At 41.5% G+C, this 14,492-nt stretch overlaps 2 protein-coding genes across 2 annotated transcripts in view; one reads left to right on the top strand and one right to left on the bottom strand.

Moving 5' to 3' along the window:
• Positions 1-10,590, bottom strand: part of LOC137640402 (uncharacterized) — a 15,551-nt gene extending 4,961 nt beyond the window's left edge. The window contains exon 1 of the mRNA XM_068372963.1: positions 9,092-10,590. Within this exon, the coding sequence (XP_068229064.1) occupies positions 9,092-9,769 (678 nt within the window). The 5' untranslated portion in view covers positions 9,770-10,590. The remainder of the gene's footprint in view (positions 1-9,091) is intronic.
• The window catches only part of LOC137641584 (nucleolar protein 4-like), a 342,312-nt gene that overhangs the window by 18,565 nt on the left and 309,255 nt on the right, over positions 1-14,492 (top strand). The gene's annotated exons all lie outside the window — the stretch shown is intronic.

Raw genomic sequence — 14,492 nt, 5'->3', positions numbered from 1 at the left:
CTGGAGTTATTATTATTATTATTATTATTATTATTATTATTATTATTATTACTTGAAGCTACAACCCTAGTTGGAAAAGCAGGATGCTTTAATTTAAAGCCCAGGGCTCCAACATAGAAAATAGCCCAGTGAGGTAAAAACTTTAACAAAACAAGAGGTAGAGAAATAAGATCCGAGTAGTGGGCCCAAGTGTACCCTCAAGCAAAAGAACTCTAACCCAAGACAGTGGAAGACCATGGTACAGAGGTTATGACACTACCCAAGACCCAAGACTACCCAACAATGGTTTGATTTTGGAGTGTCCTTCTCCTAGAAGAGCTGCTTACTATAGCTAAAGAGTCTCTTCTACCTTTACCAAGATGAAAGTGGCCACAGTGCAGTAACCCCTTGGGTGAAGATGTTTGGTAATCTCAGTTTTGTCAGGTGTATGAGAACAGAGAATATGTAAAGAATAAGCCAGACTATTTGATGTGTGTGTGTAGGCAAAGGGAAAATGAACCGTAACCATATTAAAGGATTTAAAGTAGTACTGTCTGGCCAGTCAAAAGACCCGGTTTTCATCACCACGCTGGCCAGTGTGGATTGGCTGATGGTGCGAGATTTTCGTCTGATCGCTGACAGCAAATCAACCTAGTATGAGTGTTCCTGATAAGTGCAGCTTTGCTGATCATGGCGATACTCGAACCCTTTCACCACGTTAAGGTATCCCCACACAGAAAGGGAGTGTGTATATATATTCTTTAATTGGAAAGTAGTGAGGCAATTGCATGAGCTGAGATGATCCCAACAAGAGAGAGAGAGAGAGAGAGAGAGAGAGAGAGAGAGAGAGAGAGAAGGGGAAAGTGACATAAGTATGGGTCATTGGGAAGGTCTGAGAGAGGGTCCGAGCGTGATGAAGGGTGTAGCAGCTCCGAAAAAAAGCGGAGGATTATACATAGGAGGAGAACCACAACAGTGATGCGGTAACAACACGAAGGAGTAAATGAAGCATACGAGAGATTAAAAGAAAAGAAAAAAACAATTCCCAATAAGAAAGTCATTACTTTTAACACATAGAACATCAAACATAGGCCTAAATACAAGGGAATAAATTATATGTAGACCAAGCATGCTTTATTCCAAGTATACACGACGGTCATATATGTGTGGATGTGTAAAAGCCGTCTGCGTACATGCGTTTATGTACGTGCGTCAGAGGCCGTAACGTCTGGTTTACGACTACTGACGTTGGCCGCAATTTCCGTCGCCAGCCGATATGGGGACGAGTTCGGCTCCTTGGGGGGAAATGGAGAGGGGAAGGGGGGGGGGAGGAGGGGATAGGAGAGTTCGAAGAGATGGATCCAATTCCTCTCCAGATTTCTTTTTTTTTTCCTCACTTTGCTTCTCCTCCTTGTTTGATTCCTAAATCTTTCTTTCCTCTCAAGTTTGTATTTTACTCCCTGAGAAAATGGGTGTTTTTTTTAGCCCACTTCATGATTTCCACTCTTCGTAGTCTCTAGGCATAGGCATAGTCTCTCTCTCTCTCTCTCTCTCTCTCTCTCTCTCTCTGAAACTGGCTTCTCGTCATAGAGCCGTCAGAGTTCGAAAATGAGGTAACCGTTCAATTGGAAGCCCAAAAGTGGCCGTATCTCTGTGGGCCAGAACAGAAACAGCCGAATGATCCTATTACAAGTCAAATCCGCAACCCATTTGCAAGTTGAGGATACAGCCCAAAGTTCTGAAAATCGACGAATTACATAACTAACGAAACACACAGGAAAAACCTGCCAAGATTGCACCAAAAAAAAAAAAAGGCTTCCCTAACACCTGCAGAGCGAAGCAGGTGTAAAATCATTAGTCTGGAGCTTGCTTGGCCTTTAAAATACACAGATTCTATTCAAAATGCACCGCTTGTCAGAAGCGGAAAACTGGGCTTGACAATTACCTCCGAACAATTGCTACAGAATCTCTCATCTCGAAACATCCGTTACGAAATTCATAAATAAAATAAATATGAAAAGTTATGTGAGCTTATACGTATGCATAGACTACATGGCGTCATTAGAGAGTATGCTGTAGGCGCAGAGGGCTTGTACTCGTCACCTCTTCATAAAGGCCCTGGATTTTAATGAGGGAGAGGAGGGGTTGTTCTCTCTTTCTCTCTCTCCCTCTAGCTCTTCGCAACCCGATAACAACATTTTAACTTTTTTCACCTCTTTTCCTTCCTAGATTTTCTGCTGTGTCCCATCCCTTCTCTCATTACTGGCCATCGCAAATTACGTTCAGTGCTTTTCCTCCCTTAACTTATCTGTATGTGCACCTGCTCTCTCTCTCTCTCTCTTCTGAAGCATCCCCTCTGCCATCATCATAATCACCATCCCACTTACACAACCCCTACTAACCCATGAAAACCCCCTCCCCACTCCCTCTCCCCTCCGCTCCTCAACTCATCCTCCGACCGACCACACACAATCCCCCGCCATGTCCTCTCTCTCTCTCTCCCTCTCTATGCCCCTCCCCACCATTAGAGCTCCTTTAAACTCCCCCTTCCCCTCCCCTGCTCTTCTCCATTCCCCTACCCTCCGCTCATCGTTCCCTACCCTACACACATCCATGGTTCCTCTCCCTACCATTCCTCACGGCCCCAACCTCCTTCTCTGGCCCGACAATAACAGTTGGTGTGAGATGGTTAGCTTCCTGTTTTGAGCACAAGGCATCCAGTCTGGGGCTACATGACGAAGAAGAAGAAGACGCGAAAAGGCTAATGCACAGAGTGGAAGAAAGGAGAGCATGGACTAAGGAATGAAAGCAGGGTAGCCTAGACGTAGGAATAACAAGAAAAAAAAATAAAAACTGGTTCCATGGAAAGGAGAAAGGCCAAATTTAGGCAGTATTCTCTTGAAGGAAGTAACCCTAATTCTGAGCTATCTTTGATGTCAGTCAGACATAGAAATGAAATGTCGCAAAAGTTTTTAAAGGAGGGAATGTGTGAGGTGGTATGTGAGCGCTTGAAGGCACTAACTGTACTCGAGTTGGTCTTCAATGTCGTAATTTAATATTTATTTAGCATTACTACAAAACGAAATTAATCATGCAAAGGGACTAGATACAGTGACATAATGGAGAGTACACGCCCCACCCACCCACACCCAAAAAAAACCTGTCCCCTGGAGAGAGAGAGAGAGAGAGAGAGAGAGAGAGAGAGAGAGAGAGAGAGAGAGAGAGAGAGAGAGAGAGAGATCTACTTTCAAAACAGGAGTTCAACGGTGTGTGTTAAAACACCTGTCATTAAATGATCTGAGCTGGTATTTACCCGCCCCGTGTAGACATCTGAGCGCCGCCGATGCGCACACACGGAGTTGCAACAACAGACACGGGAGAGAGAGAGAGAGAGAGAGAGAGAGAGAGAGAGAGAGAGATGAGAGAGAGAGAGAGAGAGACCCTGTTCGATATTATAATATTAACAAGATCCAGTATAACTAGTACACATACACATAGCAAACAGTTCGTTTGCTAACTAGTTCCACATTCCAAGTCCAAACGAATAAGCCCCAAAATAGTGTAATCCTATCTAAGCCGCTAACACTTGTGCCTCTCTCTCTCTCTCTCTCTCTCTCTCTCTCTCTCACACACACATACAAACACATATAGACTGCCAATGCGCACAAGTTTTCTTGTCATAGCGTACACAAACATACATACATACACATCGGGCAAGGCAGGGCAGCTGACACTTCGCTTGCTACCACGGGACAAGGGAGCGATGAGCCTCCCATATCACTACGGGGGGTAGGGGGTGCCTCCCCTCCCACATGATCACTAAAACGGCATATGTGAAAGTCAGAGCGCGAGCGCGCGCGTGTGATGTGTATAGTACTTTATGTTCTAGATTCCAAAGGAACTCGCCCCACCTTCTTGGGTCTTTGTACAGAAAAAAAAATGACAAATAAGTAATGGGGAAGCATAGAATAAAAGATGCATGGGAGAGAGACCGATATAAATAATGATCCCGCCAATGGCATATTGACACGGCCGCAAATAACACCTAATTTACCCACCCACTTAGTTCTCTATTCAAGCGCTTCTCTCTTACTCTTTTTAACTAGCTGACTAGTTTTTCGATCTCTTGGAAGCACTTTAGCCTCTTCCTCTTTTCCTTTCTGTGTGGAGGAGGAGAAGGAGGAGGAAGAGAACATAGAGAATAAAGAAGGTGGGAAGGGATGGGGAGCGATAAATAATGACGGTGGTGGTATTGGCGCAGTCCTGCGGGTTAGGTCCCCTGTGCTAGTGGCGGGCGTGTTGGTGGTTACACAGGAGGCGGCGACGTCGGCCAACATAAAGGCACGGCAGCCACGAGGCCACCCGCTAAGCTCACGCCCTTCTTGCCCGCAGTGGTGGGCGGAGGCGTGTGCGAGACATGGCAGGCAGCCGCGACCACTCTCACCACCAAACCATCCCTACATCCCCCGACCCCCCCCCCCCTCCTCTTGCCAGTCCTCTCACCACTTTCAGAAATGGTTCGGTCGTTTTCCACATGCTTTCGTTGCCTTCTTCCCCCTCTTCCTCTTTCAGTCGTCTCTATTTTCTCGCGTTCTTTTTTCTTTTCTCTCGTTCACGACTTCAGTGCTGCTGGTTTTTGGCCCACCGATGGAGAAAAAGAATATAAAAAAAGACATCTTAAAGACCTCCTTCCCCCTCTTCCATCCCTTTTTTCACAAGTGGCTTTTCACTCTTCTCTAGAATCACTCCAGGAGGTGGATTCAAGTGGGAGAGTTGGAACAGAAGACAAGAGAGGAGAAAGAAAAAAAAAAGAAAGACGCAAGAGAGTTCGAATGTGGAAAGAAGAGCAGACGGGGAGAGCAAGAGGAAATAGAAGAAGGAGGAATTAGGAGAGCTCGCCTGGTATGAAGGTGGTATTATTATTAGAGGGGTCTGTGAAGGTATCAGGGAACCCTCATCGTCAGACCCCTTATCATCTTTTCCCCTCCTACTCCTTAGCGGAGGAGGAGAGAGGGTCCCGCCACCCACGGGGCCACGGTTAATCTGAAACTCCACATCCTCCTCACGGCCAGCCAGGGTCGTAAGGGCGTCACGCTTACATAAATCACTTAAGACTCGCGCCCTTCTAGCCCTCGGGCCTGGGTACCACCACACCAGCAGCAGCAGCAGCAGCAGCAACCAACGGGCCGGACACACGCGCACACGTGTACGCATACTGACACGCACACGCACACATACTTACAGGACTCGACCCATGAAGGGCCCGGCCCAGCAGATGACTGACTCCGTGTGTGTGTGTCTTCCCCCTATCTGTCCCTCCCACCTCCCCTCCCATCCTTAACCGTCCCGTAGCTTGCACTCTGTGGCCGCACCGGGAGGAGGTGGATCTATGACGGAAAGGAGGAGGAGGAGGAGGAGGGGGAAGGGAAGGGAAGGGGAGGTGGCATGAGTAGAGTTCTGCAGAAGGAGACTATGAGACCTAAAGGCTGAAAGGGAGAGAGGTGGGGTGGGGAGAGGAGAGCACTCAAGACACATACAACACACAAGAAAAGGACCCCCACAACCAACACAAACAAAAATAAAAGTAACACAAAACATTTGTTTAAGTAAGAGAAAACAAACAAACGTAAAGACAAAGTGACGAAAGAAACGAGGAGTGATTAATGACAGAAACATGCCTGCCCTGACAGTAACAGTTTATTTGCAATATAAAAAGCAAAATCTTTCGTGTTCGAATAGTATTGAAAAAAGTATTTTTTTTCATGGCATAGGCTCCTTTAGAGAGAGAGAGAGAGAGAGGAGAGAGAGAGAGAGAGAGAGAGAGATCTGAAGTATATCCCAATTGTCTTTTCTTAAACAACAATAACTTGAAAAAATATATAGATCCTGAAAAGTCTTCATGACCTTAAGCACTTTCATTCTCAACAAGGTGTATTTTTGGGAGTAAACAGAAAGAATCAATCAATCTATCTATCTATCTCTCTAGTTTTATTTAGAGAAGCATGTCAGGAATTGCAAAAGATGATAGAAGATTTGAATAGAAAATAGTAGAAATGTAGAATAGAAAATAGTAGAAATGTAGAACTGAAAGTGAATGGGTAAAACTAAAATAATTTTCAATGAAAAGGCAGAGACAACAAATAACGGTTATGGACGAACCCTTAAAGATTGTCAATGAATACATATATTTAAGACAGACAGCAAGAGTTCGCCAGGCTATGAGACCGAAATTAAAAGTAGGATAAGCTTAGGATGGAGAACTTTTGGTAATTAAAATGGGATTATAAAAGAAAAATGCTAATTTATTATGGAAAGTGAAATGTTAATTTCTCTAAAGAGAAGTATTTAAACAGCTGGTCCTATCAGTATTAACTTTACATAAAAAAAAACTTGGAGCCTTACTAAACCCTCAAAACATGAGTTAAATACAACTCAAAGACAACAAAGAGAGAAAAAAAGAACAACGGATAAGAGCAAACTAAAGTTGGGGATATTCTAACTTGTACTTGTAAGAAAAAGAAATGGACATGAGCAGGACATATAATGAAAATGACGGAAACTAAGAATAACAGAATGAATCATCGGCCATTGCAAACGAAGCAAGGGAAGGAAGAGAAGACGATGAATTGCAGAGTTAGGAAAATTTGTGAGTACAGACTAGCATATAAAAACACACAGTTCTCTTGCTTGAGGGTACGCTAGGGCACACTATTCTATCTAATTTCTCTTCCTCTTTTTTTTGTTAGTTTTTATAATTTATATAGGAAATATTTGTTTTAATGTCGTTACTGTTAAAATAATCTAATTTTCTTGGTTTCCTTTCCTCACTGGGCTATTTTCCCTTTTGGGGCCCTTAGACTTATAGTATCCTGCTTTTCACGCTAGGGTTGTAGCTTGGCAAGTTATATATATATATATATATATATATATATATATATATAATATATATATATATATATATATATATATAATATATATATATATATATATATATATATATATATATATACATCCTATCCACAGTCTTGGCCTTTCTTTCTTAGCCTAAAATTTTTATTCCTTTTTGCTTTCTTCCCTTCCTCCTCGTTCTTCATTAGGAGGTACCGGCCTTCCCGTGCCCTGGAGCGGCCTTCCCCTGCAGGCAGCCCCGTCCCCTCCGTAATGATGTTAAGGCAGGTGTTAGCAGCACACAGCGGCAGAAGCAGAGCGCACAGGTCTGTAGCCGACACAATCAAGGGTGTGTTGCCTACGAGGGGGAGGGGAGCGGAACGATGTTCCACTTCCCCCGACCATTCTCCTCCCCTCTCCCCTCACCCTGCCGTTGTTATGGTGAGGGAAATGATAGTGGGAGCAGAGGAACTGCCTTAGGATGGGAGTGCTGGTGGAAATGGCTAGAAAGGGGAGAGGGGTTTTGGTTGGTTGCTATAGTTAGGAAGGGGAGTTTCGGTAGAAAGAGTATTGATGTATTTCTATCCGTAGGTTCCTCTTTTTCTACCCTTAAAAAACAGAATGAGGGGAATAGCAAATAAGCTAGAAAGAAATTATTAAGCAGAAGTGGAAAACTACACAACCAAAGTTATCAGACAGCAAATGATCATCAGAGAGAGAGAGAGAGAGAGAGAGAGATTTAAAAAACCGAAACTGCAACCGTGAGAAACGAAGTGTATGTTTAGCAACGGAGGGTAGGGGAGGGAGTGTAAAAGCCAGAGATTAGTGGGGCTTAAAGGAGAGGTGAGATTAGTGTGCAAAAGGAGAAGCAGAAGAGGTAAGAAACAAGATAAGAAAAATTGAAAAGCTGCAGAGAGAGAGAGAGAGAGAGAGAGAGAGAGAGAGAGAGAGAGAGAGAGAGAGAGAGAGAGAGAGAGAGAATCTTGATCCTGGTCAACAATTAATATAAAAACCGATTTTGTTTGCAGGTATTAACAAAATCATTATAACTCCTTCGAGGATATATATAAATAAGACATCGGTCTAAAAACAAAATCCTAACAGTGATGGAAAAGGAGATACTAATTATTTAAAACCAGAAAACAGTTCAGTTGTGGCTCTAAGGATAGGCCCACAGTCTGCGATTTGTGTCAATTCAATTGGTCTACATTTTTGTATTTTAATCAATCAGACCTACATTCCATATTTTAAACCTTCATTTGGCATACATTTATGGTTTTAAAATTTCATTAGGTATTTAATCCTGGCACTTTGAACTGCATTCGGTCTACGCTTTTAATTGGCCTGGATGTGATCTTTTCACATGCAGTAACGTTTTAAATATAAAAAATCTCATAAATCATGTGAATGAATCCATAGAAAAAATAAATAATGACTGATCGTTAGAAGGAAATGGAGATCACCGAAAAGAGGGAGATGATAAAACAGATGGTTGGAGAAACAAGGGGAAAAGAACGTAAAGAGAATGTATGAAGATGAAATAATTGGAGGAGCTGCGAGAACAGGGAAAAATCATGTCAAGGGGAAAAATTGGGAATGGACGGAAAGAGAAAAAACATAATAAAAAGGGGGTCGTGAATGTGGGAAATGGAAGAAAAACGGAAGTGATAATGGGAGTAAGAAGGGAGTGCACAAGGGGGAGGAAGAAGATAGCGGCGAAGAAATGATACGAAAGGGGATAGAGGTGAAGATACTCTAGATGTGAGGGAGGGGTTGGATGCGAGGAAAGCAATGGACTGGATCTAGGTGGGTGAATATTAGCTTACAAGAAAGAAAAAAACTTATATATCAATTCATATATATATATATATATATATATATATAGGAGAGAGAGAGAGAGAGAGAGAGAGAGAGAGAGAGAGAGAGAGGGAGAGAGAGAGAGAGAGAGAGAGAGGGGGGTATAATTTTGTGCAGCCATTAATCAGTCAATTTATGCCTAACTGAAAGAATAAACTGCTATTTCAGAAGAGATTTCGTTATATTAAATGTGTGTGGTAAGCCATAAGGCAAACACCTGAAAATCATAATGAATGAATGGCATTATTGGCCCCACCACCCCATCTCTCTCTCTCTCTCTCTCTCTCTCTCTCTCTCTCTCTCTCTCTCTCTCTCTCTCTCTCTCTCCTTAATGACCCAAATAAAGTCAACTGTCTCATTCACTTACCTTTATAGTTCCTGTTTGTACGTAGATATCGGGAAATGGATCCTTATCAGGATTGTAGTCGATAGCTGCAGGAGTACCTGAGGATGACAGCTGCGTGATACCCAAGGGTTCCTTCAAGGGGTCCTTTAGGGGATCGTCCACTCCTCCTCCACTCCCGACGAATCCCGGGGGCGGCCCAATCCTAAATCCGCGGCCCTTGACCCAAAGTTTGAATTTGGACGTCTCGTTGTCGACGTAATCACCACGAAGGATCTGTAGGATTCTTTGGTATTTGTTCCTGGTGATGGTTTTCGTCTTTGCTGAGTCTCCGTAGGTCTGTAGGACCCACGGTTGGTACGTCTCGTACATGCCCAAACGGGACATCTTCGTCGGAGGAGGATGAATCTCTCCTTTAAATTCGGGCTCCCTCATACCCTGTGGCATGTCTGGGGAACTGCCAGGATTCAGCATGAGACCGGCCGTCCTACGGTCTCTCTTCCTAGGGGATCTGTCCTGGGGCCTCTCTGTCTGAATGGTGATAGGATGGACGATCTTGACGACCGTCGACTTGCCCGCTGAGGATTCTGACGGAGGGGAAGAGGCACCCGTTCGGCCACTGGCATCCTGGGGGTTACCCCAGTGGCTCAAGATGTTCCCAGTGTCATTCAACGGACCAAGATTAGCAGCGTAGTTCAACATCTTTTTGAACTGAATGTCACTTACAACCAACGAAATGACGAATTACGAAGCGTTAAACTAGGCCTACTGTATATGGACCCTGAGAAGTTATCCTACAACAGAAGAAAGCAGCCCATCGTTAGTAATAAGTTCTCGTAATACTTTTAGCGACAACACGAAAACAATAAATATAGTATTATGAATGGGTAGGGGGCCACGCCTCGTAGTAAACGCATAAAAAGGAAACTTGTTTCTCGGGGAACGACCTTGAACTCGGAAGAACTTCCGTCACTCTCTCTTCTCCCGCATGGGGTCATAGGTCAAGCGTCTCGCATTAAACTTAAGTCTAGTGTTGCCACCTCTCGAACTTCTGATTTGATAGATCAATCAATAGATAATTTACTTTCTCACTGTAATAAATTCACTTTTTTTCACGATTTCACAACAGGGATCTGTTGGACCTTAGTTTCTTATAGACGACCTATGCTGAGCTGTTCTATATTTACATTCTAATTATAAATTGTTTGATGTCAATAAACCTCTTCTCTTCCTGAGATCTAAAGAAAATTGTTATTTTTTACCTCGTGAAACTTTTTTTCACGCACTATAGGTCTATGTGAGTTTTAGCTCATTAGGGAAATAGTTTCTTTTCAAACTAATATTCATCTGCATTTCCCACTATACGATAAACTTAAAATTCGGTCACAGATTCACAAAACAAAACTGGAAACTAACAATCGCCGTAAGTCGTCGCGTCCCGGCGATATTGCCCGGTAAGCGACATGCGGTGTTCGGAGCGAGGTAGCCAAAGAAGAACGAGCGACTACAACCTCCTTTCACACCGACCGCCAACCGCTATCTGAGTCTCCAACTAACCGAGAGGCGAGAGCCCTCCCGCAACCCGTCTAGTGTGTACAGTGAGTGCTCATGAGGGTGTCTGCATGTGTGTATACATGAATGGCATGTTCATGTGCACCCTGCCTCCCTTAACCTCATATTATGTGGGTCTATAATGATGTTGATACTTGTCATTCCTCACATAGATCTGCGCGCGCTCACACACATACATACGAATATCTCTCCTTGCATGCATATTAGAAATGCACACACGCACACTTGATATTCCAGTTCTGCGGGTACAGCACTTATGGCTGAAGTGTTACTCTCTTTCACCATTAATGGTCGAATTGGCGATTCCCTGGTGCTTAAAAGCGGGGGAATCATGATAATAAAAAAAAATGCGCCTGTGTCGGTGCCAGTAGAAAGTTGCTGTATTAAGCGAGTTCGGTGGACTTTGAAGTTAGGCTGCGTTTTGTGATTATAAATTAGAATCAAGCTCGATGTTATGTACACACACCACGGTGCTTCAAATCGGCGCGCTTCGCAACGTGTTTAAAATTTGCATTTGGGTGGATTTTGGAGGGGGGGGGGGGGTGAGCGAGGGGATGGCATGGGTGGATGGAATTATTTCAGTTGCTGAATATTACAGCCTGAGTGAATCATGGCGTCTGTTATTGCTGCCGCTGTCATTGCTTCTTGCCGTGTTTGCTGTGAGTTCCATCTTGTTTACCATGACTTCGACAAGTATTTCTGGTGTACAACTATTGCTCTTAGTTGGTAATGGCGTGATAAGTCAGTGTGGTTTTTACTTCTACTTCACTTGTGGTCGTATTCCGTCTGAGTTATTGACAAATGTCACGAAGTTTTCGGACCACAGTCCATCAAATGTCTGTCTTGATGTCCAGCAACCGCAATGATTAGTCTCACGCCTTGGAACTCGCCAATCTTTACCTTCTAAACGATGTATGAATAACTGAAAGGGTTTGAAGTTTTTTCCAGTCCTCTTTTTCAAGTCTTTCTAAGAATATATACAAGATAAGGACGAGGCAGTCGAATATTGGCACATGTTAATCCTTGTGCTATAACTTGGAAATTTCCGGTTTTCTTAGGCTTGCTGAAATGATAGGAACGAAAAATTATGAAAAAGTATAGAGGCAAAGCGCAAGCTAACTTATATCAAAATGAGATAAAATACAGGGAAATATCAAGACAATGGTCTGACAATGAAAGTCAGATAGATGAACATTCCCGAAGGGCATTGGGTGACCGTTCTCCCCCTCGCCGACTCAGCATCACAAAAATGAAACGCTAAAGGCTATTGTACACCATTTCCAAAGCTTTCGAATACCTCACTTCTGCATCAGTTTCATGGACTTTCATTAATTCTTAAAGAAACCCTCAACTATGGCAATTGGACCCCTACAATGGCAAACCAGATGTAACTGGAAAGAGCTCATTCAAACCTCACTTTACCGTTGAAAGGTTCATTATCCACATGGAATCTAGGTAGCATTATATGAGTAATGCTAAAAATAAAAACATCCAGATACCACAACACAAAACACTTGATATGCATGATCCCTATTTCATGGTATAAGTACAGACAGTTGGACTGAAAGAACTCTCTCTCTCTCTCTCTCTCTCTCTCTCTCTCTCTCTCTCTCTCTCTCTCTCTCTCTATTGTTACCGTACATAGCTGTATGAAAGTTGTTTTATTTCCTGACATTATGTATCGTTTGACTTGCGGTACCTTCTGGGACAACAAAGTCCGTACTACCCAGGGTGTAGGCCTATACCCACCTCACGTCCTCCTCAGCGCGAGCTGCTAATCTTGGGCTGAGTGTTTAGGTGTAGGCATCGTGTTTGTAAAGGCTCATGCTATCTCCTGGGATGGGGGAGGGACGGAAGGAGGTGAGGGACCGCAAGGCGTAGGGTGAAATGCTACAACCATACACACTCTCTCTCTCTCTCTCTCTCTCTCTCTCTCTCTCTCTCTCTCTCTCTCTCTCTCTCTCTCTCTCTCTCTCTCTCTCTACGATATTCATGTAGATATATTTCATATTCATTGACCTGCTATAGAGTGCATACCAGTGCTACCATTAACTGAAAAGAAATTTTATACGTTACAAAGATGTATAGATTTCAAGTCGTACTATATTTGTAGGAGAAATATAGCAATGATTAAACTCAAATGGATTACAATAATACATTCTAATGGATTTGGCGGCAGAATTCTGCAACTTCTAAGGAACTGATACTTAAATTGTGGATAATATTGCTGCTGATATTCAAGATAAATCAATACATAGGCCTACACAGAACCAGTCGAAAAGCCGTTAAATTTCCAAAGAAATCTTACGCAGAACAGAAACTTAACATTTAAAGAAAGATGATTAGGAGAATCTAATCAGAAAATAGAAGCTAATATTATGTATGTATATATATATATATATATATATATATATATATATATATATATATATATATATATATATATATATATATATATATGTATATATATATATATATATATATATATATATATATATATATATGTGTGTGTGTGTGTGTGTGGTTGTGTGTGTGTGTGTGTGAAAGATCGATTTCAATGGTCTTACTGTTCTTAAGATATTTTATATTAATTGTCCATTGTTTCTCTTATAGTTTGTTTATTTCCTTATTTCCTTTACTCACTGGGCTATTTTTCCCTGTTAGAGTCCTCGAGTTTATAGCATCCCTCTTTTTCAACTAGGGTTGTAGCTTAACTAATAATAATAATAATAATAATAATAATAATAATAATAATAATAAACCTTTATGTAAATGAACAGTAACATAAGTCAGAATAATAAAGTGTGTCAACAAGAAATGAAATTATGCCTTTCTATATATGGCAAATTTCCCTCTTTCTCCTCCTATATAGCATTGTATTGATTGTTTATGATACGAATGACCTTTGGGAATCTATATATATATATATATATATATATATATATATATATATATATATATATATATATATATATATATATATAAGCAACCTTAAATTATTATTATTATTATCATTTACTATTATTATTATTATTATTATTATTATGATTATTATTATTAGCTAAGCAACAACCCTGGCTGGAAAAATAGCCCAGTGAGGAAAGGGAACAAGGAAATTAATATATATATATATATATATATATATATATATATATATATATATATATATATATATATATATATATATAAGCAACCTTAAATTATTATTATTATTATTATTATTATTATTATTATTATTAGCTAAGCAACAACCCTAGTTGGAAAAGTGCTTCAACGTGGAAAAACAGCTCAGTAAGGAAAGGGAATAAGGAAATGAACAAACTACAAGAGAATTAATGAAAAAGTAAAATAACATATTTCAAGAACAGTAGCAACATTTAAATAAATTTTTCAGATGTTTTAAACCAACAAAATTCGAACATAGAAATCAAGTGCTTTGCGTCAACTCCAACAATGGATGATGATAAGTAATACTTATTAAAAAGTAATAGAGATATTCCCATTATTATTATAATTAAAGCATCAATTACGAAAATCCTGCGGCTGGCATCAACCTTCCTCTGAAAAGAAAAGAAAAACGCTAACGGTTAAGAACGTGAGGAAAAATGTAAATACCTAGAGTGCCACTTGACGTTGTTGTCTCTCTCTAGTGAATTTGTTTCGGTACACTTGACGGTTCCATCAAGAGAGAGAGAGAGAGAGAGAGAGAGAGAGAGAGAGAGAGAGAGAGAGAGAGAGAGAGATAAGGGGGTTGGTGTTCGGTCGAGAAGTGTCGATAGGGAGCATAGCGAGTTCATCCTTATTTGCTTTTGTTGGAGCCATTGGGTCTAGTTTGCATTGCTGAAGTAGGCCT

This window comes from Palaemon carinicauda, chromosome 5 (assembly GCF_036898095.1).
Source record: "Palaemon carinicauda isolate YSFRI2023 chromosome 5, ASM3689809v2, whole genome shotgun sequence".
Taxonomy (NCBI): domain Eukaryota; kingdom Metazoa; phylum Arthropoda; class Malacostraca; order Decapoda; family Palaemonidae; genus Palaemon; species Palaemon carinicauda.
This window is presented reverse-complemented; position numbering and strand designations above follow the sequence as displayed.